The sequence below is a fragment of the Trachypithecus francoisi genome, unplaced genomic scaffold, assembly GCF_009764315.1.
Source record: "Trachypithecus francoisi isolate TF-2019V2 unplaced genomic scaffold, Tfra_2.0 Lachesis_group8, whole genome shotgun sequence".
NCBI classification, from domain to species: Eukaryota; Metazoa; Chordata; class Mammalia; order Primates; family Cercopithecidae; genus Trachypithecus; species Trachypithecus francoisi.
Window position 1 is genome coordinate 56,286,198 of NW_022681473.1, and position 24,839 is coordinate 56,311,036.

The 24,839-nt window shown below is 44.8% G+C and overlaps 1 protein-coding gene across 9 annotated transcripts in view; it reads left to right on the forward strand.

Annotated features, from left to right (window-relative positions):
• Nucleotides 1–23,887, forward strand: part of SCUBE2 (signal peptide, CUB domain and EGF like domain containing 2) — a 74,042-nt gene extending 50,155 nt beyond the window's left edge. For all 9 annotated transcript variants that reach the window (XM_033207626.1, XM_033207630.1, XM_033207633.1 and 6 more), the window contains 7 exons: nt 9,240–9,410; nt 12,100–12,267; nt 12,969–13,130; nt 15,465–15,662; nt 17,180–17,332; nt 21,410–21,489; nt 22,169–23,887. In XM_033207626.1, coding sequence (XP_033063517.1) covers nt 9,240–9,410; nt 12,100–12,267; nt 12,969–13,130; nt 15,465–15,662; nt 17,180–17,332; nt 21,410–21,489; nt 22,169–22,321 — 1,085 coding nt within the window. In that variant the 3' untranslated portion in view covers nt 22,322–23,887. The remainder of the gene's footprint in view (nt 1–9,239; nt 9,411–12,099; nt 12,268–12,968; nt 13,131–15,464; nt 15,663–17,179; nt 17,333–21,409; nt 21,490–22,168) is intronic.
• The last annotated feature ends 952 nt before the right edge of the window (nt 23,888–24,839 follow it).

Here is a 24,839-nt window from a genome sequence, read left to right on the forward strand (position 1 = left end):
TAGAATGTGGTGGACAACTGGGCTAATGGGAGGACATGGCCAACTCATGGAGACCTTGGATATGTTGTTAAGGAGCCTCAACTTTATCTCTAGGTGACATGTTGCCATTTACTCAGGAAGTGTCCAGGTCATATGTGTATTCTAGAAAGATCTCTCTGACTATACTGAAGGGAGTAGAATTAGAGGCAGAAAGACCAATCTGGGGGCTTTTGAATGTGTTGCCTATGCGATATTGAGAACATGCAGGTCCTAGATAGAGAAACAGCAATGGGTTAGAGAAATATTTACGAGGAAAAACGAGCAGCATTTGGGGATGACACGGATTGGGGACTGAGAAGAGGAAAGAGGTGGGCTGAGCTCAGAGGATTCTGATGTGGCCTGTGATCCTGGCACTTGCTTCCCATACATCCCTCATCTCACCCTGCCCTGTTTCATATGCAGGAGGCACTGAGAAAAAGACAGGAAGTTGGTTGAATGATGAAATGAATGTGATCACTGGGGAAGAAATAATCAAAAGAGATTTATAGGAGAAGCAGGAAAAAATAGGTTCTTGAGAGAGCATGAGAAAGAATGAAAAAAGATACATAAAAGGAGGCTAAAGCCTGAGTATTGAGTCAGAGAAACTGAAAGGAGTGCAGGAAGGCAAGGCAAGGAGGTTTTTGAGCCAGGGAGTGAAGCAATCAGAAAGATTATAGAAAGGTGCATCTGATGGTAGAATGGAAAGAGTGGAGGCAGGGAGGGACAGAAAGTCAGAGGGAATCTTGGAAGGTTACTGCAGCAATCCAAATAAGAGATAGTGAAGATCTAAGGGACATTTGTGCCAAGGGGATAGAGAGAAGGGACACAGCTGTAGGATGCTGCCACTGAGTGACAGGGCAGTGAGGAGAGAAGCCAGGGAGAGCTGTGATTTGGAGCCTTGTTGACTGGGAGAATAGAGATGCTTCTATAAGAGGAGTAAAGCCAGAGGCCAGGGAGAGAAGTGCTTCTTAGGCAACAAGATTTCTAGGCAGAGGTGTCCATGGGTGTCTGGGAGTCCAGCGAAACAACTTCTTCTCTTCGTGCCCAGCCTAACTTGCCTAATCCTGAGTCTGTCCATACAGGCTCAGACCTGTCTCCTGTTAAAATGGATGGACAGCCCATGTCTCTAAGGCCACGCCTGTATCTTCCACTCAAGCTGGAGCCTGTCCTCTCTCAACTTCTTAAAAATATTGCCCCTGCTGTTGTCCCCATTGACCCCTCCCATCTCAGAATTCTTCTCCTCTGCTAGATCATTTCCAACATCACACAAACCCATCTCATGTCTTAAAAACCAAACAAACCCCCCACTGACTTCACGCATCTCTATAGCTACTGCCTCATTTCTGTGTCCCCCATTCTGTGTAGAACGAAACTCTTTGAAGGAGCCATAGTCATACTGTCTTTGCCTCCTTACCTCCCATTTCTCTTCAGTCTGATTTTCATGCCTAACCTCTCCACAGAAACTTTTTCCAAGGTTCCTGACCACCTCTGTGATGCTGAATCCAGTTGCCTTTGCTCACTCCTCATTGAGGCATTCTCTCCACTCATCACTCCCTCTCCTGGAAACAGTTTCTTCCTGTGGGTTTCAGACACAACACACTTCTGCTTCTCCATACCTCACTGGCTCCATACCCCCTTTTCATTTTCAATGCTGGTTCCAGTTCCTCCCCTACTTTCTGATTATCCTAGGGCTGAATCCTTTGTCCCCTCCTCTGTCTTCACACTCTCCTTGGTGACCTTACCTAGTGCCATAGCTTTAAATGCCACCACATGCTGGCAACTCTGAAACTGCCCTCTCCAGCGCCTTTGTCCCAGAGATGTTGAACATTTAAGAATGCACACACACACTCTCTCTCTCCAAGTAAAACATATATGGATGTTGACTTGTTTATAAACTATATACTTACACTATTGGCTAGTACACTGCATTCATCACAGAAGACAGAACAAGATAAAGATTAAATAAACACATTTAAAAATAACTGGCTAGCATCTTAAGGTAGAATCTTTACAATTGGGCAAGGTTCATTATTGACAGTGGTGGTCGCAAATCCACTTGTCATATCGTCTTTTTGACCATTGCTAGTGCTTTAGGTGAACTCTTGACAGATCGGATTAAATTGTAACTGTTTATGTCTCATGATGTAGTTTGACAAAGAGCTAATACACTAATGCCCCCTTATAGGCAGTTTTGCTTTCTGTGGTTTCAGTTACCTGGGTCAACCATGGTCCAAGAATATCAAATGGAAAATTCCAGAAATAAACAATTTGTAAGTTTTAAATTGCCCACTCTTCAGAGTGGCATGATGAAATCTCGTGTTGTCCTGCTCCATCCTGCCTGGGATATGAATCCTCCCTTTATCCTGCGTGTTAGTCACATAGTAGTCATCTCAGTTATCAGACTGACAGATCACAAGAAGGGTACGGTACTATAGGATATTTTGAGAGACCACATTCACATAACTTTTTATTATAGTATGTTGTGATAATTGTTTTATTTTATTATTATTGTTAATCTCTTGCTGTGCCTAATTTATAAATGAAACTTTATCATGAATAAGCACACATAGGAAAACCCCTAGTGTATATAGGGTGTGGTACTCTCCGAGGTTCCAGGCACCCACTGGGGGTCTTGGATGGGAAACACCCGCTCCACTGTGGACACGGGTGGCTGCTGTGCTAGGAGCAGAAGATGCGCCCGCGGGTCCTCTCCTGTGGTGCGGGCATGGGTGGCTGCTGTGCTAGAAGAAGATGCCGCGGGCCTTCTCCTGTGGTGCGGACACGGGTGGCTGCTGTGCTAGGAGAAGATGCCGCGGGCCTTCTCCTGTGGTGCGGACACGGGTGGCTGCTGTGCTAGGAGAAGATGCCGCGGGCCTTCTCCTGTGGTGCGGACACGGGTGGCTGCTGTGCTAGGAGCAGAAGATGCGCCCGCGGACACTCCTGTGGTGCGCATGGGCGCGCGTCATGTTTACGCCCTTCGGTCGGGTGTTCTTTCCAGGAATCCATCAAAGCTGCTTTCTATTTTGTGATGGTTAGTTTAGTTAAAACACGATAATACAGGTCAGGACATCTCATTACCCAGGCATAGCTAAGCTGTAACTGTTCTGTATGTATTGAGAGGCGAGAGTCAGTCAGTGCCTTGCGCCTGAGTTGTGGGTGCCAGTGCTTCTCTTGGCGACCCTGGCTCTTCACATGTGTCTTGTGCCTCACAGAGATGGAGACTGGCTGAGAGGTTGCTCTTACACCATATTCTAAACCAGGGGAGCTTCGTTTGTTTCTTATTTTAGGTGAAAATTCGTAGGCATGGGTGTAGAAACGTGCTCCCACCGGTGGATCATCTTGTCAACCCCTGAGGTGTAGTATTCCGCCTCAGAGACCACCAGTAGAATCCGTGCCTTCTTAGTATGTGCACTTGGATGGCCAACTGGCATCTCAAACTCAGTGTTTCCAAAGAAAGCTTCTTATCCTCCCAAGCATCAAATCAAATCAAACCAGCATCCTCCCTCCCAAACCAGCATCTCAGTAAGGGGCACCTCTCCTCACCCAGTTGCTCAAGTCGAAAGCCTGAGTCATCTTGATCTCTCCCTTTATGTCATGTTCCTCATCCAGTCCATGTGCAAATCCTGTCAGCTCTGCCTTCAGGTAATTTCCTTTATCCGACCAGTTTTCTCCTCCTCCGTTATTGTTACTGCTCTATTTCAAGCCACCATCATCTCTTGCCCAGTCTGTTGTACCAGGCTCTGAATTGTTCTCTCAGCCTTGCCTGGCCTTCATCTGTTCTCCACACAGCAGCCAGGACATCTCTTAAAAACATAAATTAGGCTGGGTACAGTGGCTCACTTTGGGATGCCGAGACAGAGGACCGCTTGAGCCCAGGAGACCCCATCTCTACAGAAAGTTAAAAAACTAGCTGGGCATGGTGGTGCAAGCCTGTAGTTCCAGCTACTCAGGAGGCTGAGGTGGGAGATCACTTGAGCCCAGGAGGTCGAGGCTGCAGTGAGCCATGATCACTCCACTGCACTCCAGCCTGGGTGACAGAGTGCAACCCTGTCTCCAGGGAAAAAAGAAAAAAGAAAAAAGAAAAGAAAAACATAAATCAGATTGTGTCACTCCCCCATTTCAAACCTCCAACATACTTGGAGTAAGTTCTAATTTCCTTACCATGGCTTTTAAGCACCCGCGTGATCTGGCCCTTGCTTGCTTTTTAAAGTTCATCTCTTATTGCCCTGCCCCCTTAGGCTGTGTTCCTACTATACTGCCCTTCTTGCTATTAGGCAATATCATTGCAAGGCTATTTCCTTTTTTTTGGTTTTGTTTTGTTTTGTTTTGGTCTTTGTTTTTTAAACAGGGTCTTGCTCTGTCACCCAGGCTGGAGTGCAGTGGTGTGATTTTGGCTCATTGCAACCTCCACCTCCTGGGCTCAAGCTATCCTCCCACTGGCGTGCACTACCACGCTCAGCTAACTTTTTAAGGTGATTTTGGAGAGACAAGGTCTCACTATATTTTCCAAGATGGTCTTGAACTCTGGGCTCAAGCAGTCCTCCTGCCTCAGCCTCCCAATGTGCTGGGATTACATGTGTGAGCCACAGCGCCCAGCCTATTTCCTACATTTTATTCTGGTCTCTGTTCAGAAAGGCCTTTCTTGGCCACACTTCTAAAATAGCATACATACAAACTCCCTACCCCTTCTTTGTCCTCTTACCCTGTTTTCCTTTTCTTCATCATACCACTACTTGCATTTGATTACATATTTGTTTGCTCATTGAGATTTATTGTTCATTTATTTACTTCCCTGAGAACCCCATTAGAACAGGGTCATGTCTGTCTTCTCTGCTGTGTCTCCAGCTCCTAGAATGGTACTCAGCACATAATGAGTGCTCAATAAGTACTTATTGAATGAATGAGTAAATGAATCTTCACAGGGACAACAGATGAAATCCCAAGGATAGTAGATAACATTAAAAGAGGGCAAAGGGCAAATCTTTGGAGAAATATTTAAATTGAGGGCAAAAGAGGCACTCTAAAAGAAGTGAAATTTCAACTCCAGTTAACTAGGCATGAAAAGAACAGTGGGCATTTGGGAACCCAATAAGGAAGAAGGCGTGTCAAGCTGGGCTCATTTCTCTGCCCTAACTATAGGAATGTTTTAAAAGAGCAAACCTGAGCACAGGTCAAAAACCTGGACAATGAAAAATCAATCTCTCAGTCCAAGAAAGCACTGTCCCCTGTTATCTTGGGGGCAGTCATTTAAAGAGAGCTCAAACCAGGATCCTGAGGCCAGCGCTGCCTGGGGCATCAGCGCCTCTGAACCCAGACAAAGCAGCAGCCCTGGGGCACCCTGGGAATCTGTGTAGGCTGCTTGTGGCTCTTCTTCAGAAGTCAAGGCGTGATTCTTAAGAAAACAGTCCAATGCTAGAGGGTGACCCCTTTTATTAGGTTCATCATCTGAGCCACATAGAGACCATAGTGTTTGTCCATAGCCTGAAATACTCAAAGGCCACAGTGCTGAAAAGAGGCCAAGGCTTGAGGCCTCTTTGTCGCCATTAATCCTCATCCTGCTGGTCTGTCCCTTTTGCATCAGAAAAGCTTTCTCATATCTTTTGAAAGAAGGAGAGAAAACAGCTGTGTGGGATTTGAGAATGAGATTTTAATGGTCACTGAAGGCAGACAAAAGCTTTGCTGTGATAGTGAAGTGTTCTGGGGGCAATTGACTCCTTTGTCCTGGGCAGCAAAACAAGCTGGCTGCTGAAGGAGAAGAGAGAAGCCACTGGAACATGTGATTGAGGTCTCCACAGGCCAGATTCTCAGCACATTTGCAAAGAGCTGTTTTCAGGCATCCCTTCATGATATTTCAGAGTCACCTTTTAGTGTTTAACTCATTTTTACCTTGTGAAAGAATCAAATATATTTGGGAGGTGCTTGGCATGAATTATTTCTGCAGGCCTTTCTCTCTGGAAGGAAAATGGAAATTGTGACTGACAATATGAGTTTGTTTATGTGAAGTGGGCCTTTCATTGTGAGGAAAAAGAACTGGTGCCCTCTTTTCCACAGGGCAGCCTGAGGGGTTTCTCAGCTCTTCCAGCAGTTGAGAAATGGCACAGAGGTGGGATATTGTGAGGTCTCTCTAAAGGTCATCTTGCAAAGGCTGTGGAGGTTGAAAGAGTTCTCAGGAGCAGGGGACAGCAAAGCAGCAGGAGCCTGTCCTGGTCCCCAGCTCAGTGAGAACCAGGCCTGGTGGTGTCCACCTGCTGAGGGCATCTGTTTTCTGCCAGAGGAACCATGATGGAACAGACCATGGTGATGTGACTCTAAGTCATGATTAACGGGGCTGTTGGAATCATTGTCACCATATGGGCACTTTCCCTTCCATGGGTGAGTATTATGAAAACAGCTCTTCTTCAAATAGAGATGGCTGAGCAGAGGGGCTCTGGACAGCCTTGGTTTTACCTGCTTTCTGCCAGTCTTCATGACAGGCAGGCTCCTTAGAGCCATGAAGGAGTTATTCTCTGATTCACTGGCCCACTACAGACACTGAAAGAGTCAAGTGGGACACAGGATAAAACGTGACTTCCTAGTACAGAATTCAGCCCAGCTTTACATGAGAGATGGGCTGGAACCAGAGTGATATGGAAACCATAATCCAGTAGGGTTGCATTTAGAGAAGAAGTCTGGAATTACACTTTGTTTACCATCAGCCTCATTATAATATTGTTTGCCAATAAAACAAGAATTTGTTCACTTTTAATTTTTTAAAAATATAAAATTGTGGTCAGCTGTGGTGGCTAATGCCTATAATCCCAGCACTTTGAGAGGCTGAGGCAGGTGGATCACCTGAAGTCAGGAGTTCGAGACCAGCCAGGCTGGCATGGCAAAACTCTGTTTCTATGAAAAATACAAAAAACTAGCCAGGCATGGTGGTGTGCACCTGTAATCCCAGCTTCTCGGGAAGCTGAGGTAGGAGAATTGTTTGAACCCGGGAGGCGGAGGTTGCAATAAGCCAAGATCATGCCATTGAACTCCAGCTTGGGCAACAAGAGCGAAACTCCGTCTCAAAATATATATATAATTGCGCATATATATATATATATATATATATATAATGCATTTATATATATATATATATATATATATATATTGCATTTAAATGATACATTAATATTGTAAAAGAAAATCCAAGAAATATAAGAGTTTAAGATTTAGATATTAGGATACACTTTATTGATTGGTTACACTGAATTGTAGAAATAATATTTAAAATGTGGCATATTTTAGCTTACCATGATCCAAAAGTCTGATTTAAGATTATGGAATGAATAATGAAAAGACACTTTTATTTCTTATAATAGAGACCTTTGCCATGTTTAACCCTAAGAGTATATATACAAATTACACTTGTAGAATAGGATGAAAACCGATTTCCCTCATTACAGACACTGGAGAGCTATAATAGTTAACTTTATCACGTAATTTTTTCTATTTCTTGGCAGCTTACATATAGAGAATGTTTGTTCCAGTCAAACTCTCCTAGCCCCATAGAAAATCCTTGATAAAGTCTGCAACTGCACTTACATCTGCCCTTTTGTTAAGTAACTTTTTTCCCTTTTAAACTCGAAGCTCTTGATCTTACAGTGCCATAGGAGTATTTCACAAATTAGCTGTGGGACTTTGGCCAAATTATTAACCTCCCTAAGTCTCTGTTTCTATAAAATGGTGCTAATAATAGCACCTAAATCCTTAGGGCTGTGTTGAGGAATAAATGAGATACTATACGTAGAGCTTTTGGCATGGTGTCTGATATAAGTACTCAACAAATGTTAGTCATTAGAAATGCTACTTTGATGACTCTGTTGATGATGTTTGAATAGTAGGGAGCCAAATTTGGTAAGTTTGCTTCATATTCATAGCCTAAAATAAGGTACAAATCTACGTTTAACAGTACTAGAAATAGAATCAGAAGCAACGTTTATGAATTTCCTTATTTACCAGCGTTTACGCTTTGTTGTATTGATTTTTTTTTTCTTTGAGACAGAGTCTCACTCTGTCACCCAGGCTGGAGTGCAGTGGCACCATCTTGGCCCACTGCAACCTCTGCAATTGCAGAGTTCAAGCAATTCTCCTGCCTTGCCTCCCAAGTAGCTGGGATTACAGGTGTGCGCCACCACACCCAGCTAATTTTTCTGCTTTTGTTTTGTTTTCAGTAGAGACGGGGTTTCTCCATGTTGGCCAAGCTGGTCTGGAACTTCTGACCTCAGGTGATCCACCCACCTCAGCCTTCTAAAGTGCTGGGATCATAGGTGTGAGCCACTGCGCATAGCCCATTGTATTATTTATTATGAACCTGAAGTGTGCTATTTTGTAAGAGTCTTGAGATCACTACCCATCCCAGCTGGCCACCAGAGAATGAGCTTTTCAAAACACAGCTTCTGGTATCTTCCTCTCCTTTCTTTTCTTTTTTCTTTTTTAGAGAAGGGGTCTCATTCTCACTATGTTGCCAAGGCTGGACTCAAATTCCTAGGCTCAGGAGATTCCATCTTAGCCTCCCCAGTAGCTAGGACCACAGGCACAAACCACCACACCTGGCTCCTGTCCTTTCAATGATTCCTTTACCTGTGAGAATAAAATCCAAATGCCTGGCACTCAAGAACTTTTGAAGTCTGTTCCCAACCTTTTCTTTCCTCTCCTCCTGATTTAACGCATGAACTTTTAGAACCTGCCCCCTTTCCCACCTGCGAAGATCCTATTCATCCTTCAAGGCCTGACACAAATGTGATCTCCTCTAGGACACCTTTCAGGATGCCACCAAGCAGAATTAATAAGACTCTGTTCTTCCAGGACTAGACCTATGTTCAGTGAATGATTTTCACCTCTATAATTATTCCAACAGCCCTGTGAAGTAGGGAGATCCAGGATTTTTTAAAATCTCTCTTCAACCATCAAGTGCTTGTGCTACAAAAATAATTAGAACCCCTGTGATCCCTGTTCTCAAGGAGCTCATAGTCTGGGGAGAGACAGACCTGCAAACCCCTCTTACAGGGCAATAAGTATCATGCTGTGCAGAGGTGTGCAGAGAGAACTGAGGCTGTGCACACTGTGTATTCAGTGAGTTTGCATGCGGTGGGTGGTGTGGTCAGTGCCATCTATTTGCCTTCATCTCTAGAACTCACATCATCCTTCCTTGGCCTTTGTGTTCACACTGACCAGATTGTTTCCCTTTTGGCTAGTCAGTTGCAGGGCTGGGACCTATTATGATGGAGCACAAGAACGCTGCATTTTATGTCCAAACGGAACCTTCCAAAATGAGGAAGGACAAATTACTTGTGAACCATGCCCAAGACCAGGAAATTCTTGGGCCCTGAAGACCCCAGAAGCTTGGAATATGTCTGAATGTGGAGGTAAGGATGTTGTCTGTTCCTTCCTACTCCTCCCATCTCTGATGTCATTGTTTAGACAGAAGGCATCTCAAGGACTCCAGACAATGCACACTCACCTGGGGCTTCCTACAAGTAGGGACCATGCTGGCTCGATTCATCTTTGGCTCACCAGTGCCTAGGTCAGTGCCTGATCCATGCTGGGCAGATACTCATTCGAGCAAATAAATGAAGACGGGGTAGAATACACTAGCAGAAGAGTGTAAGTGTTGCAACTGCGTGCTTTATTCACTGGAAATATATACACCTGAAACCTGAGTGATTTCCCTATCTATAGGTACTGTTTTGAAAGTGTTAAAATGAAGAGAGGAGGTCTGGGTTTTTCTCTAGCTTTGGTCTCAAATTCATAGCTTTTTTATTTAAAACAAATATATCCATTTATTTTGTTAAAACTGGGACCTCCTCTGTGAAGAGCTTTTAATTATCTCTTACAAAATGTTAACTTTGAAGTCAATCTCAAGCTCTGTGGGCTTTCCTATTTATTTTATTATTAAATGTCTTCCTTTTATTAAATGGGAGAAGGGCTGGCTGTATTGACACTCTTTGGGCTCCAGTGGCAAGTGTGATCTGAATGGTGATTTGTATCTGATGGCCACGACAGAGTGAAGACCCCCTGTGCTGCTCCCACAGCTGTCCTTGGAGTGACTCCCAGCCTCAGCTTTATTTCCCACCTAAATAACTCCAGACTCAACTGCAAGGTTGTTTCTGGCTTAAAAATCAAATCTTCATATTGACTGTGTGACTATCATATCTTTGGCCTGTTATAAAACTCCAAAACTAACTGCAAGGTTGATAAGGGGGGACATTTCAGCATGTACTTACCCTTTTATGTGACATTATTATTATTATTATATTTTCTTGAGATAGAGTCTCTGTCACCAAGGCTGGAGTGCTGTGGTGCGATCTCGGCTCACTGCAACCTCCACCTCCCGGGTTCAAGTGATTCTCGTGCCTCAGTCTCCCAAGAAGCTGGGATTACAGGTGCATGCAACCATGCCCTGCTAATTTTTATATTTTCAGCAGAGACGGGGTTTTGCCATGTGGGCCAGGCTGGTCTCAAACTCCTGACCTCAGGTGATCCACCCGCCTCGGCCTCCCAAAGTGTTGGGATTACAGGCGTGAGCCACTGCACCCAGCCTACGTGACCTTATTAAGAAAAATTTAGGCTAGGCATGGTGGCTCATACCTGTAACCCTAGTACTTTGGGTTCAGGATCACTTGAGCTCAGGTGGCTAACCCTAACCCTAAAGACCAGCCTGGGCAACATAGTGAGACCTCATTTGTAGAAAAAATTAAAAAAAAAAAAATTAGCTGGGGGTGGTGGCACATGGTAATCCCAGCTACTTAGGTGGCTGAGGTGCAGGGATAGTTATTAAGCCCAGGAGGTCAAGCTGCAGTAAGCTGTGATTGTGCCACTGCACTCCAGCTTAGGCAACAGAGATCCTGTCTCAAAAAAAAAAAAAAAAAAAAAAGACAGCAATAAGAATATTAGTAATAATGATTATTATAGCTAGAATGTATTGAATATTCACCTATGCCAGGCATTATGCTAAGTATATTATATGATTTATTCATAATTCATATAATCATTACAACTCCACGAGGCTAAAGTGACTCTTTTAAGGTCACACAGCCAAGTGGAGAATGTGGAATCAGAACCCAGGTCTGACACATTCCAGGCTCCTCCCAAGGGTGTGTGCTCTTGAAATGCTATCATATCTATAACTTATGGGGGAAAATAAGACCACTATGATTAATAGAGGGGAGAAGATTAAGAATATAAGAGATAGCAGACTTTGATAGCATCTTGCCAATGACTAATTCCTGAGGCACAGGTGCTTTTAGAAATCCTTTTGTTTGTTTATGGTTGTGTTTCTTGTCCCAGGTGTAACATGTGTAAGATCTAACTTAGTAAATATTATTGTTAAAACAGGGGACACTCTTTGGGTCACTTTTTTTTTTTTGAGACAAGGTTGTGCTGGATCACCCAGGCTGGAGTGCCGTGGAGCAAATATGGCTCAATGCAGCCTGGAACTCCTGGGCTCAAGTGATCCTCCTGACTCAGTCCCAGAGTAGATGGGACTACAGACATGTGCCTCTATGTCTAGCTAATTTTTAAATGTTTGTACAGAGGGGATTTCGCCATGTTGCCCAGGCTGGTCTTGAGCTCCTAGGCTCAAGTGATTCTCCTGCCTCAGCCTCCCAAAGTGTTGAGATTACAGGCATGAGCCGTCAAGCCCAGTCCGGATCACTCTTTATATCACTAGGATGTAATCAGCTAGGTAAAGGGGTACTTCTAGATCTAATTGCCAAATTGGTTCCAGAGCAGAGAACTCTCTCTCCTGCCTTGCAGGGGATGCTTAGGCAGCGTGTAGACCTAAGCCTGAGAACTACTTTGGAAGCAGTTGACACTTGACTTACTGGTTTCCATCTTTGCACTGTGCTGTGTAGCCCTGTGTGTAAACAGCAGGCACTCATGTGCCATTGACTACGGGTCAGAAGCACTGCAGCGTTGACTGTGTGCTCTCTGACTGAGGTGGGAACTGTGGTCAGCACGGGGTGACAGGTTGGACTGAAGTTGATCTCATCTGGAGAGTTGGGGGCAAGGGTCTGCCTGGGGGCCTTGCTAATGTAAGGCTATTGGTCCTTCCAGGTCTGTGTCAACCTGGTGAATATTCTGCAGATGGCTTTGCACCTTGCCAGCTCTGTGCCCTAGGCACGTTCCAGCCTGAAGCTGGCCGAACTTCCTGCTTCCCCTGTGGAGGAGGCCTTCCCACCAAACATCAGGGAGCTACTTCTTTTCAGGACTGTGAAACCAGAGGTGAGCACTTGGTAGCTTGCCTTTTTCTAGGACTGGATTTCCCTTCTAAGTATCATGGGAGTCTGGTGAGGCTCCAATCAAGCCCAGCCTGATGTAGTGCCCCAGTGGCTGGGGGTCCCAGCTCCACTTGCCCCTGCAGGATGTGCAGGGGGCACAGGAACTCACTGGACAAGCTGTCCTCCAGCCACCTTAGCCCCTTTGGACAGGCTGACAAGGGATGATCAGGCACTGATGAGCTAGTTGGTACAAAGGTTCCCCTGGTTCCTTCCTCTAGCCCTCCTCCATCTCAGTGCCCTGACCTAGAGCATCCCCTCAGTATCCCTTCTCCAGAACCCCACTCCAGCTGCCTTTTCTCAGGGAGCCCAACTCTAAACCCAACTCAGTTCTGCAACCGCCTGCCCCCATACTCACAGATGTGCTCTGCATGAAGACTGGAGTTGTGATCATTGATCACTGATGCCTGACTCTCCAGAAACTCTTTGGAGATACACACATATCTTGTCCCTCTGGATTTCTCTGTTTCATGAGCCCCATCCAAACTCCTATTTAGGGATTAAGTGTTGATTAGCCCCAGATTGGTAGGAAAGCCCTACTTCATTTGCACATAAACATGTATTTCACAAACTTTAAAATCTTTGTGCTGCATTTGATTAAAATAATCTTTCCTTTTTTCATTCTTTTCACCCTCCCTTGCCCCACAGTTCAATGTTCACCTGGACATTTCTACAACACCACTACTCACCGATGTATTCGTTGCCCAGCAGGAACATACCAGCCTGAATTTGGAAAAGATAATTGTGTTTCTTGCCCAGGAAATACTACGACTGACTTTGATGGCTCCACAAACATAACCCAGTGTAAAAGTAGGTCTCTCTCTCTAAGGCTTTTCACAGTTCTGGCTAAGAAGATATGTGTCTGGGTCCAACTCAGAGCAGGGGGCATGGGGCAGAGGTCCCAGGTTCACTCAGAACCACATAGATGTTATGAGCCCAGCTCACAGCCATGCAGACCAGCGTGGAGAGAGAGCAGGGCCTGACTGTGCAGAACGACTCATCTTTATTGATCCTGGCTACTTTCTCAGGCACACGTACAAGCTGTACTTACCTTAATTTCCTCCCTGGAGCATAATTTCAGTCCACCCTTGCTCAGCATGCATTGCCTGAGGACCTGTTATGTGCCCAGCATTCTGCCAGGACTTGGTTGGTATCAAGCAGAATAAATCAGCATCGCTGACCCTGCAGGGACCTCAGTCAGTGAGACTGCAGAGGAAGGAGCAATTGACTCTGTCTCGAGAGATAAGGAAAGGCTTCTGGAGGGTGTGAGAAGGTTTTGATGGAGACGATGGGGAAAGAGCAGGAGAAAGAGCCTTATGTTTGAGAGAGCAGCTGGGGGAAGCACAGATGGAGGAAAGCAAAAGGCCTTTTGGGAGGAGACCCCTGGATCTCAGGCTAGAATGTGCTGAAGGGAGTCTCAGGCAGACCAGGAGGCAAAGCCTCGGATAGATGCTGAGGAGACCGGTTAGTGTTTTATAGGAAGGGGAAGCAAATCATTTAAGGACTTGCTGTCTAGGCTTTTTTTTTTAAGCCATCATTTATAACCAAAATTACAACAAAAACTCTCCAGTAAAGGCCAAAAGTAAATCCCAGCTAATCTTTAAGACAGCAATCAGAGAAGCAAAGAGGCCCCCACTAAACCAGAGGAGCTTGGGACTGAGGGGGGCAGTAAATCATTTGAACTTTATGATTGAAAGGTCACCTGGTTTTCTATTGCAAGGAAGTCCTTTTAACAACATCTTTATAAGTGGCCTTCCATCTAGTCTCTTCTTGAATACCTGCTATGACAGGAAGCTCGCTACCTCATGATATCCTAGCTTGTTGGTGGATTGGACTTTGGAAAGCTCACAGTGTTAGAACAAGATGAATGTTCCCTTGTCTTCCACCACCTGGCCCTTGGTTGGCCCCATGGGAGCCTTATGGCACAGTTCCTAGGGCAGCCCTTCAGGACTGAAGGCAATTCTCTGCCCCATGGCTCCCCCTTCCTCCTCTTTTCTTCCAAGAAGAAAAGCCTATTTGTTTTTTTTCTAGTAATAATAAATCCCAGTTGTAACTAGAGATGGAAAAAGTAATCCCTTCAACATCTTCTCTTGCACAGATTTACCTGACAGTATTAAATAATGAGCTCCTTGAGAGTAAAGACTGTGTCTTTCTCATTTCTGAGCTCTCAGAGCTTTGGGTGACATTTCTGGGATGAGTGGGATTAGATGAATGAAGATGCAGCTGGGTGCTGTGGGTGAGGGAGGGGTCTGTGCATGCATGTGCAGCCTCTGCCTTTGGTGCCAGACATAAGTATCCAGCATGGCCTGTACCTACTGATAGCTAATTAGAATTTTCTTCCTTCCTTAAACATAAAAAGTGGGTTGGGTACAGTGGCTCATGCCTGTAGTCCTAGCACTTTGGGAGGACAAGGCCGGGATAGCTTGAGCCTATGTGTTCAAGACCAGACTGGGCAACATAGACCTTGTCTCTACAAAAAAATGAAGAAAAAAAAATTAGCCAGGCATGATGGTACCTGCATATGGTCCCAGCTTCTTGGGAGGCTTGAGCCCAGGAGGTCAGGGGCACAGTGAGCCATAATCGCACCACTGCACTCCAGCCTGGGCAACAGAGAGAGACCTCATCTCAAAAATAATAATTTTTTTAAAAAATTAGAGATGAATAAAAAATAAGATGTGGTCTTAACCAGAGAGAAAAGTGAAAAATGTATGTCTGTCTTCATCAAAGTTCTTTGAAAAAGGGTCAGATAGTCTCTACAGAGCAATGAGCTCTGTTCCCCCTAGTTTGAGAGACCTAGAAGTTCTGTCTCATGGGTTCCTCTGACACTTGGACTTGGTAAATACAATACTGAAAGCTAAATTTATCCTTTTGTTCACAAACACCTGCCCTGACCGTGAACGCTTTCAGGCTAACGAGAAAACGGTGCCTCGGGAACTCAGAGGGGTAGACTCCTTGTGGGGAGTTTAATGGTTTGGCTCCCACAGGGGGCCCTGAGTGTTATAGGACAGACTCATTCCCAGATGGTGTCATTTTCATGCCCCATTCCTGGGTGGCAACAGGGATGCTGCAGGGCTCAGCAAGCTAGCGGTGGTCAGGACAGAGACGACAGTGTCGTGCCATAATTCAGGGCATCTCCTTTTCCAGACAGAAGATGTGGAGGGGAGCTGGGAGATTTCACTGGATACATTGAATCTCCAAACTACCCAGGCAATTACCCAGCCAACACCGAGTGTACGTGGACCATCAACCCACCCCCCAAGCGCCGCATCCTGATCGTGGTTCCTGAGATCTTCCTGCCCATAGAGGACGACTGTGGAGACTATCTGGTGATGCGGAAAACCTGTGCGTCTCACTCCCTGCCTCCCTCCCTTTCTCAGGCTAGCTGGGAAGCCTGATGACCTGCTCCCCAGGCTTTCAATGTGAGGAGCAGGCCTAGAACGTCACCTCCATATTAGAGCAGAGGTGAACATGAGTTTATAGAGTTGGTGAGAAACAAAATTAAAATGAAAGCCACACACTGAAACGTCTTGCTGGACCCCAGAGGTAGTGACCCTGCAGGTCAGTCTTCCCCTCTGTGCTCAGTGGGATGTTTTGGACCCTCTTCCACAAGGACCCAGAGAGCCAGTGAGGATCATGCAGTATTGGCCCCAGACAAGGCCTCATACTGAGTTGCAACTGATGGCTTGGGGACTGACTGAGCCTGGCCAGGTGGGGACCTGTCCTCCTATCCTGATTCATGGTCCAGTGTCGACAAAGGAAGACGGCTATCAACACGGCTTACGGGCAGTGTAATGAGGGGCTCTGCAGCCAGACTGCCTGGATCTCTGTCCCAGTTCCACCTCTTATTAGTTCTATGATCTCGGACACACATTCTGAATCTTTCTGCACGTCAGTCTTCTCATCTGTTAAAAATGGGGTTAATAACAGTTGCTACCTTATAGGGTTATTATAAGGACTAAAGGAGTTCATAGTTGTGAAACACTTAGAGTAGTAGGCCAGGCACAGTGGCTCACACCTGTAATCCCAGGCTGAGGGAGGAGGCCGAGGCAGGAGAATTGCTTGAGCCCAGGAGTTTGTGACCAGCCTAGGTGAGACCCTGTCTCTACAAAAATTTTTTTAAAAAATTAGCTGGGCATGATGGTGCACGCCTGTGGTCCCAGCTGCTCGGGAGGCTGAGGTGGGCGAATCGTTTAAGACCGGGAGGTGGAGGATGCAGTGAGCCGTGTTCATGCCACTGCACTCCAGCCTGGTTGACAGAGCCAGACCTTGTCTCAAAAAACAAACAAACAAAAAGAATGACGACGACACATGAAGCCACTATATCGTTTGCTCTCCCTATTAGTGGTTAAAATGTCTGAAGTTAAGTATAGATTTAAATCCTTGTTTTACCACATACTGGCTATATGACCCTGGGCAAGTATGTTATCTCTCTATTAAAAAGGCAACAGTTGCACCAACTTTCTGTGGTTTTCAGAAGATTAAATGAGACAAAGCCCATAAATTGCCTAGCACACTGCCTGGTCTTAGGCAGCCAATGGTGGTGATGATGATTAGATGACAACAGGTCAGTTCTGGAATGGGAGGCCCTCACCCAGCTCCTACAGTGAATGGTACAGTCTGGGCTGCTGCTGCTTACCAAGCCCCAGGTCTTTCTGGCGTGGCCTCCCCTGGGGGTCCACAATTACCAGCTGAATCTACTCTGTTTCCAGGACCTTTGACTTATGCTAGCTCAGCTGGGCCTGAAGAGCTCTTGAGCATAATTTATTGTACGGTTTGAGTGTTTAGAAAGATGAGCATCAACTGTATGCAGAATCAGTGATGAGTCTTAAACCCCACCCCTCTCCAACTTCCCTTGGCAGCTTCATCCAATTCTGTGACAACATACGAAACCTGCCAGACCTACGAACGCCCCATTGCCTTCACCTCCAGGTCAAAGAAGCTGTGGATTCAGTTTAAATCCAATGAAGGGAACAGTGCTAGAGGGTTCCAGGTCCCATATGTGACGTATGATGGTAAGCACAGCCTGCAGCACATGGAAAGAGCCTCTCTGCTTTCAACAGAGCCAACTTCGGAGCCAGCTGGCAAACTGCTGACAAGCACACATGCTCAGAGAGGCAGGCAGGATGAGGGGAAAAGACATTGCTGACTCACAAGTGCCAAATTTTAACAGGCATTTGGGGACACTGACAACAGGAGGAAAAGATGTTTTAGAAAATATATTAAAAGTGAGCATAGCTTGGTGAGTAAGAACATGGGCACTGGAGTCAGATTGATCAGCCTGGCTATGATTTCTTCTGTGACTTTGTGTATGCTACCATCTCTAAGCCTCATGTTCTTAATGTGTGAATGAGGCTAATCATTAGACTTATTTGAGAGTTCAATGAGAGTTCCTAAAGGACTTGAGGCCGTGCTTGGCACATAGTAATTGTTCAGTAAATATTAACTTCTTATGACTGTGGCTTTTATTAGGTAGAATCCTGAGGTGGGGAAGGACCTGAGTTCTGGTCCTGGCTTTTTCACTGACTCACTGTGGGATCTTGGGCAAGTCAGATGACTTCTGGTTTCATTTTCTTCATGTTAGATGAAGAGGTGGCCCATCTGAGCCCTGGGGCTCTACCTAACTCTGAGACTTGGTTGGCAAACATGGACTAAGAGCATAAAATGAACTGGACCTTTGTCCTGGAGGACCACACAGTCCTGTGGGAGAGGAATCATCTGTTTCTTCATGAGCTTATTTGTTCATCTAGCCAACAAATATTTAATGAGCATCTACTATGTCAGACATTGGGCTGAGTGCTGGAAACAATATGGTTAGTGACAGAAACACAAAGGTTAGTGACAGAAACACTATATATATAGTTATAGATGCTATAGCAGCACAAAGCCCTAGGTGAGCATGGAAGCAGCAGCAGCAGTTAATTTTACATAAGCTTTTAGAAGGAATAGAGCAAAGTCTTGAGAGATGTGGGTTTTGAAAGAACATATACATTTTGAGCATAAATGGAGGAGAAGAACATTCAGAAAGAGGGAAGGACATAAGTCAAAGGATGAAGTACCTGGTGTACGTGTGGACCGACGAATGGTCTTATTTGGTCCGTGGGTAGGGTGTGTGGGGCTTGGCAGTGGGAGAGGAGACTAGAAGGGAATGGCGTTTGGCTGTGAAGAGCCTTCAGGGCCAAGCTCTGGAGGACAGACTTAATCTTAGAGGAAGCCACTGAAGGATTTTAGGATGGCAAGTGCCAAAATTGTTTGGGAAGACAATATTCTATGGCTTTCCCAAAAAGTAACAAAAGCAAGGATCATCATCTTTGTCCTACAGTTGCCTGAAATAATGTCAAACACCCAAGACAAGGAGTTTTAGTATCTGACTCTTGGGGTCGACATAAATGCCTCCCACAAGGCTCTGCTGAGAGAGACAGAGAGCCTCATCTACCCCAAAGCAGCCAACTGGCAACCTCTCCTATCTGGAATCAGGAAGAAAGCAAAAAGACACTGAGACTCCAAAATAAATATGGCTGTTCTCAACTCTGCCCTTGTGACACATTAAAATGTCTTGGTTTTTTTTTAATTAAAAAAAGAGTTGTAGCTCCAACTGGGGAAAATTACACATAATGCAGTGTATGCCCACAAGAGTGTGTCTTGCATGTGTCACAGTAGAGAATAGTTGGAAACTGCTATTTTCCCCACAGAGAAGCCCCCGAGGCCTTCACTCAGAGTGTTTCTTTCGAACATGTATTTCCAAAAAATTTGATATCTTCTTTTCAAACCCAGAAGAATAGAAATCACATTTAGAAGGTGTACATGAGGCTGCTATAGACGAGCCCTCTGAGAGCTGGAGAACGGTGAGAACTGTAGCCGGGGCTAACACGCATTGAGCATTGCTGACTGCCAGGTACATGCTGAAGTACCTTTTACATGGTGCTTTCCTCACAATCACTCCATAAAGTAGACATGATTATTTCCTGATTTTATAGATGGTGCCACTCAGGCTTAGAGATTTAAGGAACTGACCTAAGGTCCCAGCATGGCAAGGTTGCAAAGCAGGGTTTGAACCAGGACTTTGGGACTCCAGAGCCTGGATTCTTTTTTTTTTTTTTTTTTTTTTTTTGAGACGGAGTCTCACTCTGTTGCCCGGGCTGGAGTGCAGTGGCCGGATCTCAGCTCACTGCAAGCTCTGCCTCCCGGGTTTACGCCATTCTCCTGCCTCAGCCTCCAGAGTAGCTGGGACTACAGGAGCCCGCCACTTCGCCCGGCTAGTTTTTTGCATTTTTTAGTAGAGACGGGGTTGCACCGTATTAGCCACGATGGTCTGGATCTCCTGACCTCGTGATCCGCCCGTCTCGGCCTCCCAAAGTGCTGGGATTACAGGCTTGAGCCACCGCGCCCAGCCTGAGCCTGGATTCTTAAATGTAACTTTGCTGCATTTCTAATGAGTTGGAGCAAGTAAGGAAACACAGTTCTTAAAAGCAGAAGAAATATATTTTTTAAACAATAGCAGTCTGGAAGCATTGGTGGAGTGGCAAACAGCTCTCTAGTTTCCTATTACACCAGAATGCAGCACAGCAACTGACATTCTTAATGGTAAGTCCCATCATCAAAAAGAGGAGAGACACTGCCGCAGAGGAATTCAAGATGAAAGAAAATGTATTCTCATGTTTTATATTCACTAAAAAAAAGAAGAAAGACACCACACTAAGAGAGTACCAATGCTATTGTAAACATATCAAATTAGTAATTGTAACTATTATACCATTACTTTCCATTTACCATCCCTTAACTGAGAGAAACTTTTCAAGAGTTCCTCTCACACAATTTCAATGATTTTCTTATACTGTGTTTGGCTTTGTCGCACACGATATGCATACAAAGAGGCATTTTTTCTGTGTCTGGAATTTGGAAAAGATTGTGCTTTGCATATGCTTGATTTGAATGATGACTATAGGAAATAAGCTAGACTTCAAAGGGGGAAGATTGGCATTTGGAGAAGTACAGCGTGCACTGCATTTAATGTGTACATCAGGACAAAAAGTATTAATGAGAGCGCACACATAGTTTTCTTCCTCCCCAACCAGCCAAATTCTCCACCCTCCAGCCCCATTCAAATAAAGGAGAGAAGAGTCTTTCTTGGTGGATAAGAAGCTTGATTGTTTTACATAATACAAGGATACAGAAAAAGTGGGAGGCGGGGAGGTGGAGAGGGAAAGGAGAGCCTGATGAGCTCAATAGGAAGTGAGCATAGACACAGAAGAGAAGACCAAGGACTAAGCCCTGGGACCCTCCTTTGGTAAAAGGTCAGAGAGAAGAAGAAAAGCAAAGAAGCCTCAGAGAAGTAACGGATAAGGTAGGAGGAAAACCAAAGAGCATGGTGTCCTGGAAGCTCAGTGAAGGACTGGATCAAGGAGGAGGAGTGACCAGCCAGGTCAAAAGCTACTGATGCATCAAGGAGGATGAAGACCAAGAACTGGCCATTGGGATTTAGCAACATGGAGGTCACTGCTGGTCTCACCAAGCAGTTTTGGAGGAGTAATGGGGGCCAAAGCTGATTGGACTGGGTTTAAAAGAGAAAGAAAGGGAAAGAATCAGAGACAGTGGGTGCTGACAATTTTTTAAAGGATTTTTGCTGCAAAAGGGAGCAGATAAGTGAGATGGAAGCCGAAGGGAGAAATGAGGTCAAGGGAGGGATTTTTAAAGTCAGAGACATACAGCATTTTTGTATGCTGGTGGGTGGGGGAGATCAATAGAGAGAAAAATGTATAATGTAGGAAAGAAAGAGCAGAATTACTAGAACAATACTGTTGATGTGGGGAGAGAAGATGACCTGGCATGCTAAGTGGAGGGATGAGCCTGGACTGGATGCACAGAGGCTCATCTGAGGGAAGAGGGGACAGGGAAGATGGGTGCAGGTGCTGGTATGTGAAGAGAGGTGGTGGAGTCTGTGGAAGTTCTCTTCTGACTGTCTTCTCAGCAGCAGAATGGTAAGTGATAGCAGCCACAGAAGGGGCATTTCTCAGAACCTTATCAAAAAGTGAAAGAGCAAGTTTGGAAGTAACAAATCATAAGAATGCAAAACATGTTCTTTATTCCAACAGAGGACTACCAGGAACTCATTGAAGACATAGTTCGAGATGGCAGGCTCTATGCATCTGAGAACCATCAGGAAATACTTAAGGTGAGTGCATGGCTCAGGTGGACATGGCAGTTATCCACAGAGCTTCCCAAGTACTGTTGGAGAAGGCTTCTCTTCCTGCTGCGTGTTGCCACCTTTCAGACATGGAGCCTGTCCTGGGCCAAGGTCAGTTTTATACCTTCACCAGACTCAATTTTTAAAAAAATCAGGTTGCTGTCTTTAGTGTTGTCAAGTGAAGTTGTATTTTTTAATTTGGAAACTTGTGGAGGGGCAGGGAGAAATCTGCTTATAAATCCAAACCAGCAGCAAATAATGTTTTTCTATTAATTACAAATAGTTGAGGATCCTTCACTCCTTATGTATACTTCAAGCCTAAAATTCACCAAAGTTTAAATACTTACAAATAATTAGCAATAAACACTTGTGGTATCACTAATCCTACAAATTCTCCCAAATCCCAGTGTTGCATTCATCTGGTTGGGAAAAAGAAAACAGGTTTTTTACATATTAAAGTTTTATTTATAAAAGTAATTCATACTTCTTAAAACTAATTAGGAAAAAAAAAAAACTGGAAAGAAGATAAAAATCAGAGGAAACAATTTTTCAAGTGTTTTTCAGCTAAGCAAGCTACGGCCTAATACTAGGTCATCACAGTTCCATGGGCAAAATGTCAGCATATTTAAATATTTTGGCCCAGTAACAAAAATTCTGTTCTTTTTAGGATAAGAAACTTATCAAGGCTCTGTTTGATGTCCTGGCTCATCCCCAGAACTATTTCAAGTACACAGCCCAGGAGTCCCGAGAGATGTTTCCAAGATCTTTCATCCGATTGCTACGTTCCAAAGTGTCCAGGTTTTTGAGGCCTTACAAATGACTCTGCCCACATGCCACTCAGTACAAATGTTCTGCTATAGGGTTGGTGGGACAGAGCTATCTTCCTTCTGCATGTCAGCACAGTCGGATATTGCTGCCTCCAGTATCAGTGACTCATTAGAGTTCAATTTTTATAGATAATACAGATATTTTGGTAAATTGAACTTGGTTTTTCTTTCCCAGCATCGTGGATGTAGACTGAGAATGGCTTTGAGTGGCATCAGCTTCTCACTGCTGTGGGCAGATGTCTTGGATACATCAAGGGCTGGCTGAGCTGGACTTTGGTCAGCCTAGGTGAGACTCACCTGTCCTTCTGGGGTCTCACTCCTCCTCAAGGAGTTTGTAGTGGAAAGGAGGCCACAGAATAGGCTGCTTATTCTGAAACTTCAGCTTCCTCTAGCCCAGCGCTCTCTAAGGGAGCCCTCTGCATTCGTGTGCAGGCTCTGATCAGGCAGAACAGGCAAGAGGGGAGGGAAGGAGACCCCTGCAGGCTCCCTTCACCCACCTTGAGACCTGGGAGGACTCGGTTTCTCCACAGCCTTCTCCAGCCTGTGTGATACAAGTTTGATCCCAGGAGCTTGAGTTCTAAGCAGTGATCATGAAAAAAAAAAAAAAATACTTAAAGCAGAAAGAATTAGAAATAAATAGATAAAAACTAAGTACTTCTGGAGACATAATAATGTACATTTATTGCCAGCCCTCCTCGTTGCCAGCTTCCACCCTGCAGCAAACGCACAGTGCCGACTCTCGCAGCTTCGTCTGTGCCCTCGGACACTCTGCTGGCCATTGCCTGAGAGATTGGGGAGTTCAGGTGAAATGTAATTTCCTCAGTGGATGAGAATCATCAATTATCATGAAAAGGAGATTTCACCAACCCTGAGCCAGTATTCTACTGACTCGGTTCTACTCCCCAAGTGGGCTTCCCATCACAAGGGATCTGAGGTCCAGGTGGGTGTGGTGAGGCCCAGCCTGTCATGTACGCCTTCCTTCCCCCACTCTCAAATGTGAGAGATGGACTCTGCTCCATGGACATGAGCAGCCCCTTGAAGGGTGGTCTCATTCTCTAACAGTAACAGCACTGCTGGAAACACACTCTAAATGCCACACGATCATGTCACTTTGGGTCAGCCCAGCAGGGCTTCACTGTCATTTCTTGAACTTGAATTTTCAGTGTTATTGAATCTTTAAACATTTAAATCCCCAAGCAAAAATCTCATTACAGTGAATAAAAAAGAATCCAATCAAACAAGCCACCATTTCCGTAATGGATGGACTACCTACAACTATAGTGTTTTGTTATTTCAATAACAATTCTATGCACAGCCAATTCTCTATACCAAAGTGCTAAAAAAAAAAAGTTTAACAAGCATTTTTGAAGAAAACAAAGACAACTTCATTATGGTTAAACTTGCTTTTCATCTCAGTATTGCTTTTTTAACCTGTTAATAACATTGATTCTTTAAAAGTCCTAATCAAACTTCTTTATTTGGATGGGCCCTAAATATTCACTTTCAGATTTCTCTTCAAAAGTTTGAACATCATCATTTTAAAAATTGCATTAAAACAAGCACTTGGACTTTGTTATGCTGGAGCTTGGCCTATATTTCTGAGTCTGACCATAAGATGAAAATTCGAATGTCACATAACCCGAGTTATTGACTGCACTGATGTGAAGGTGAGGTGAACTGAGCTGCACCATTCTGTCCAAGCATGTTAGCAACTTTGTGCTCATGACTGTGTGATCCTATCTTGCTGATTTCACAAGAAGGCTAGGGATGGGAATACTCTGGGGGTTGGAAGGAGGCTACATAAACCCAGTCACTATGGTCCTCCATGGGGCAGCCCCATGCACCAGAGCTGTGTTCCTGGTACACGCACAAGCCACTGACGCCCAGGAGGTATAGAGAGGAGCTTCCTCTCTATACCCTCAACTACCTTAAGAGATGCTGTGATCCTGTTGGGGGCTGGCTGTCTGGAGATACTATTTCTACCTGCTACATCAATATTTATCAAACTTCTGCCAGGCACTCTTCGAGGCCCTGGGGATGCAGTGATAAGACAGACAAGGTCCCTGCTCTCATGGAGCTTACATTTTAGAGGGAAGAGACAGACAAAGAACAGATACATCAACATGAAAAGTAGCAGCTAGTGTTCAGAGCTTTGTTGAAATTTAAAACAAGTTACTGTAACAGATGACTGTGTGGCTACTTTAGGATTGGGGATTATACATGGCCTCTATGTGGAAATTACATTTCAACTGAAAACTAAATGGCAAGAAGAAACCAGCCTTGGGAAAATTAGGGGGAAGAGCTTTCCAGAGAGAGGAAAACCAAGTGCAAAGGCTGTCAGGTAGGAGCAAGCATTTGTGTATATCGTAGTCTAATGAGAAGGCAGGTCGTACAGATGAGGCCAGAGAACCAGACACGGCCAGATTACATTGGGCTTTGGAATCTAGAATGAGGGGTTTGAGTTATTTCTAAATATATTGCAAACTTTTGAATGGATTTAGGCAGAGGAGC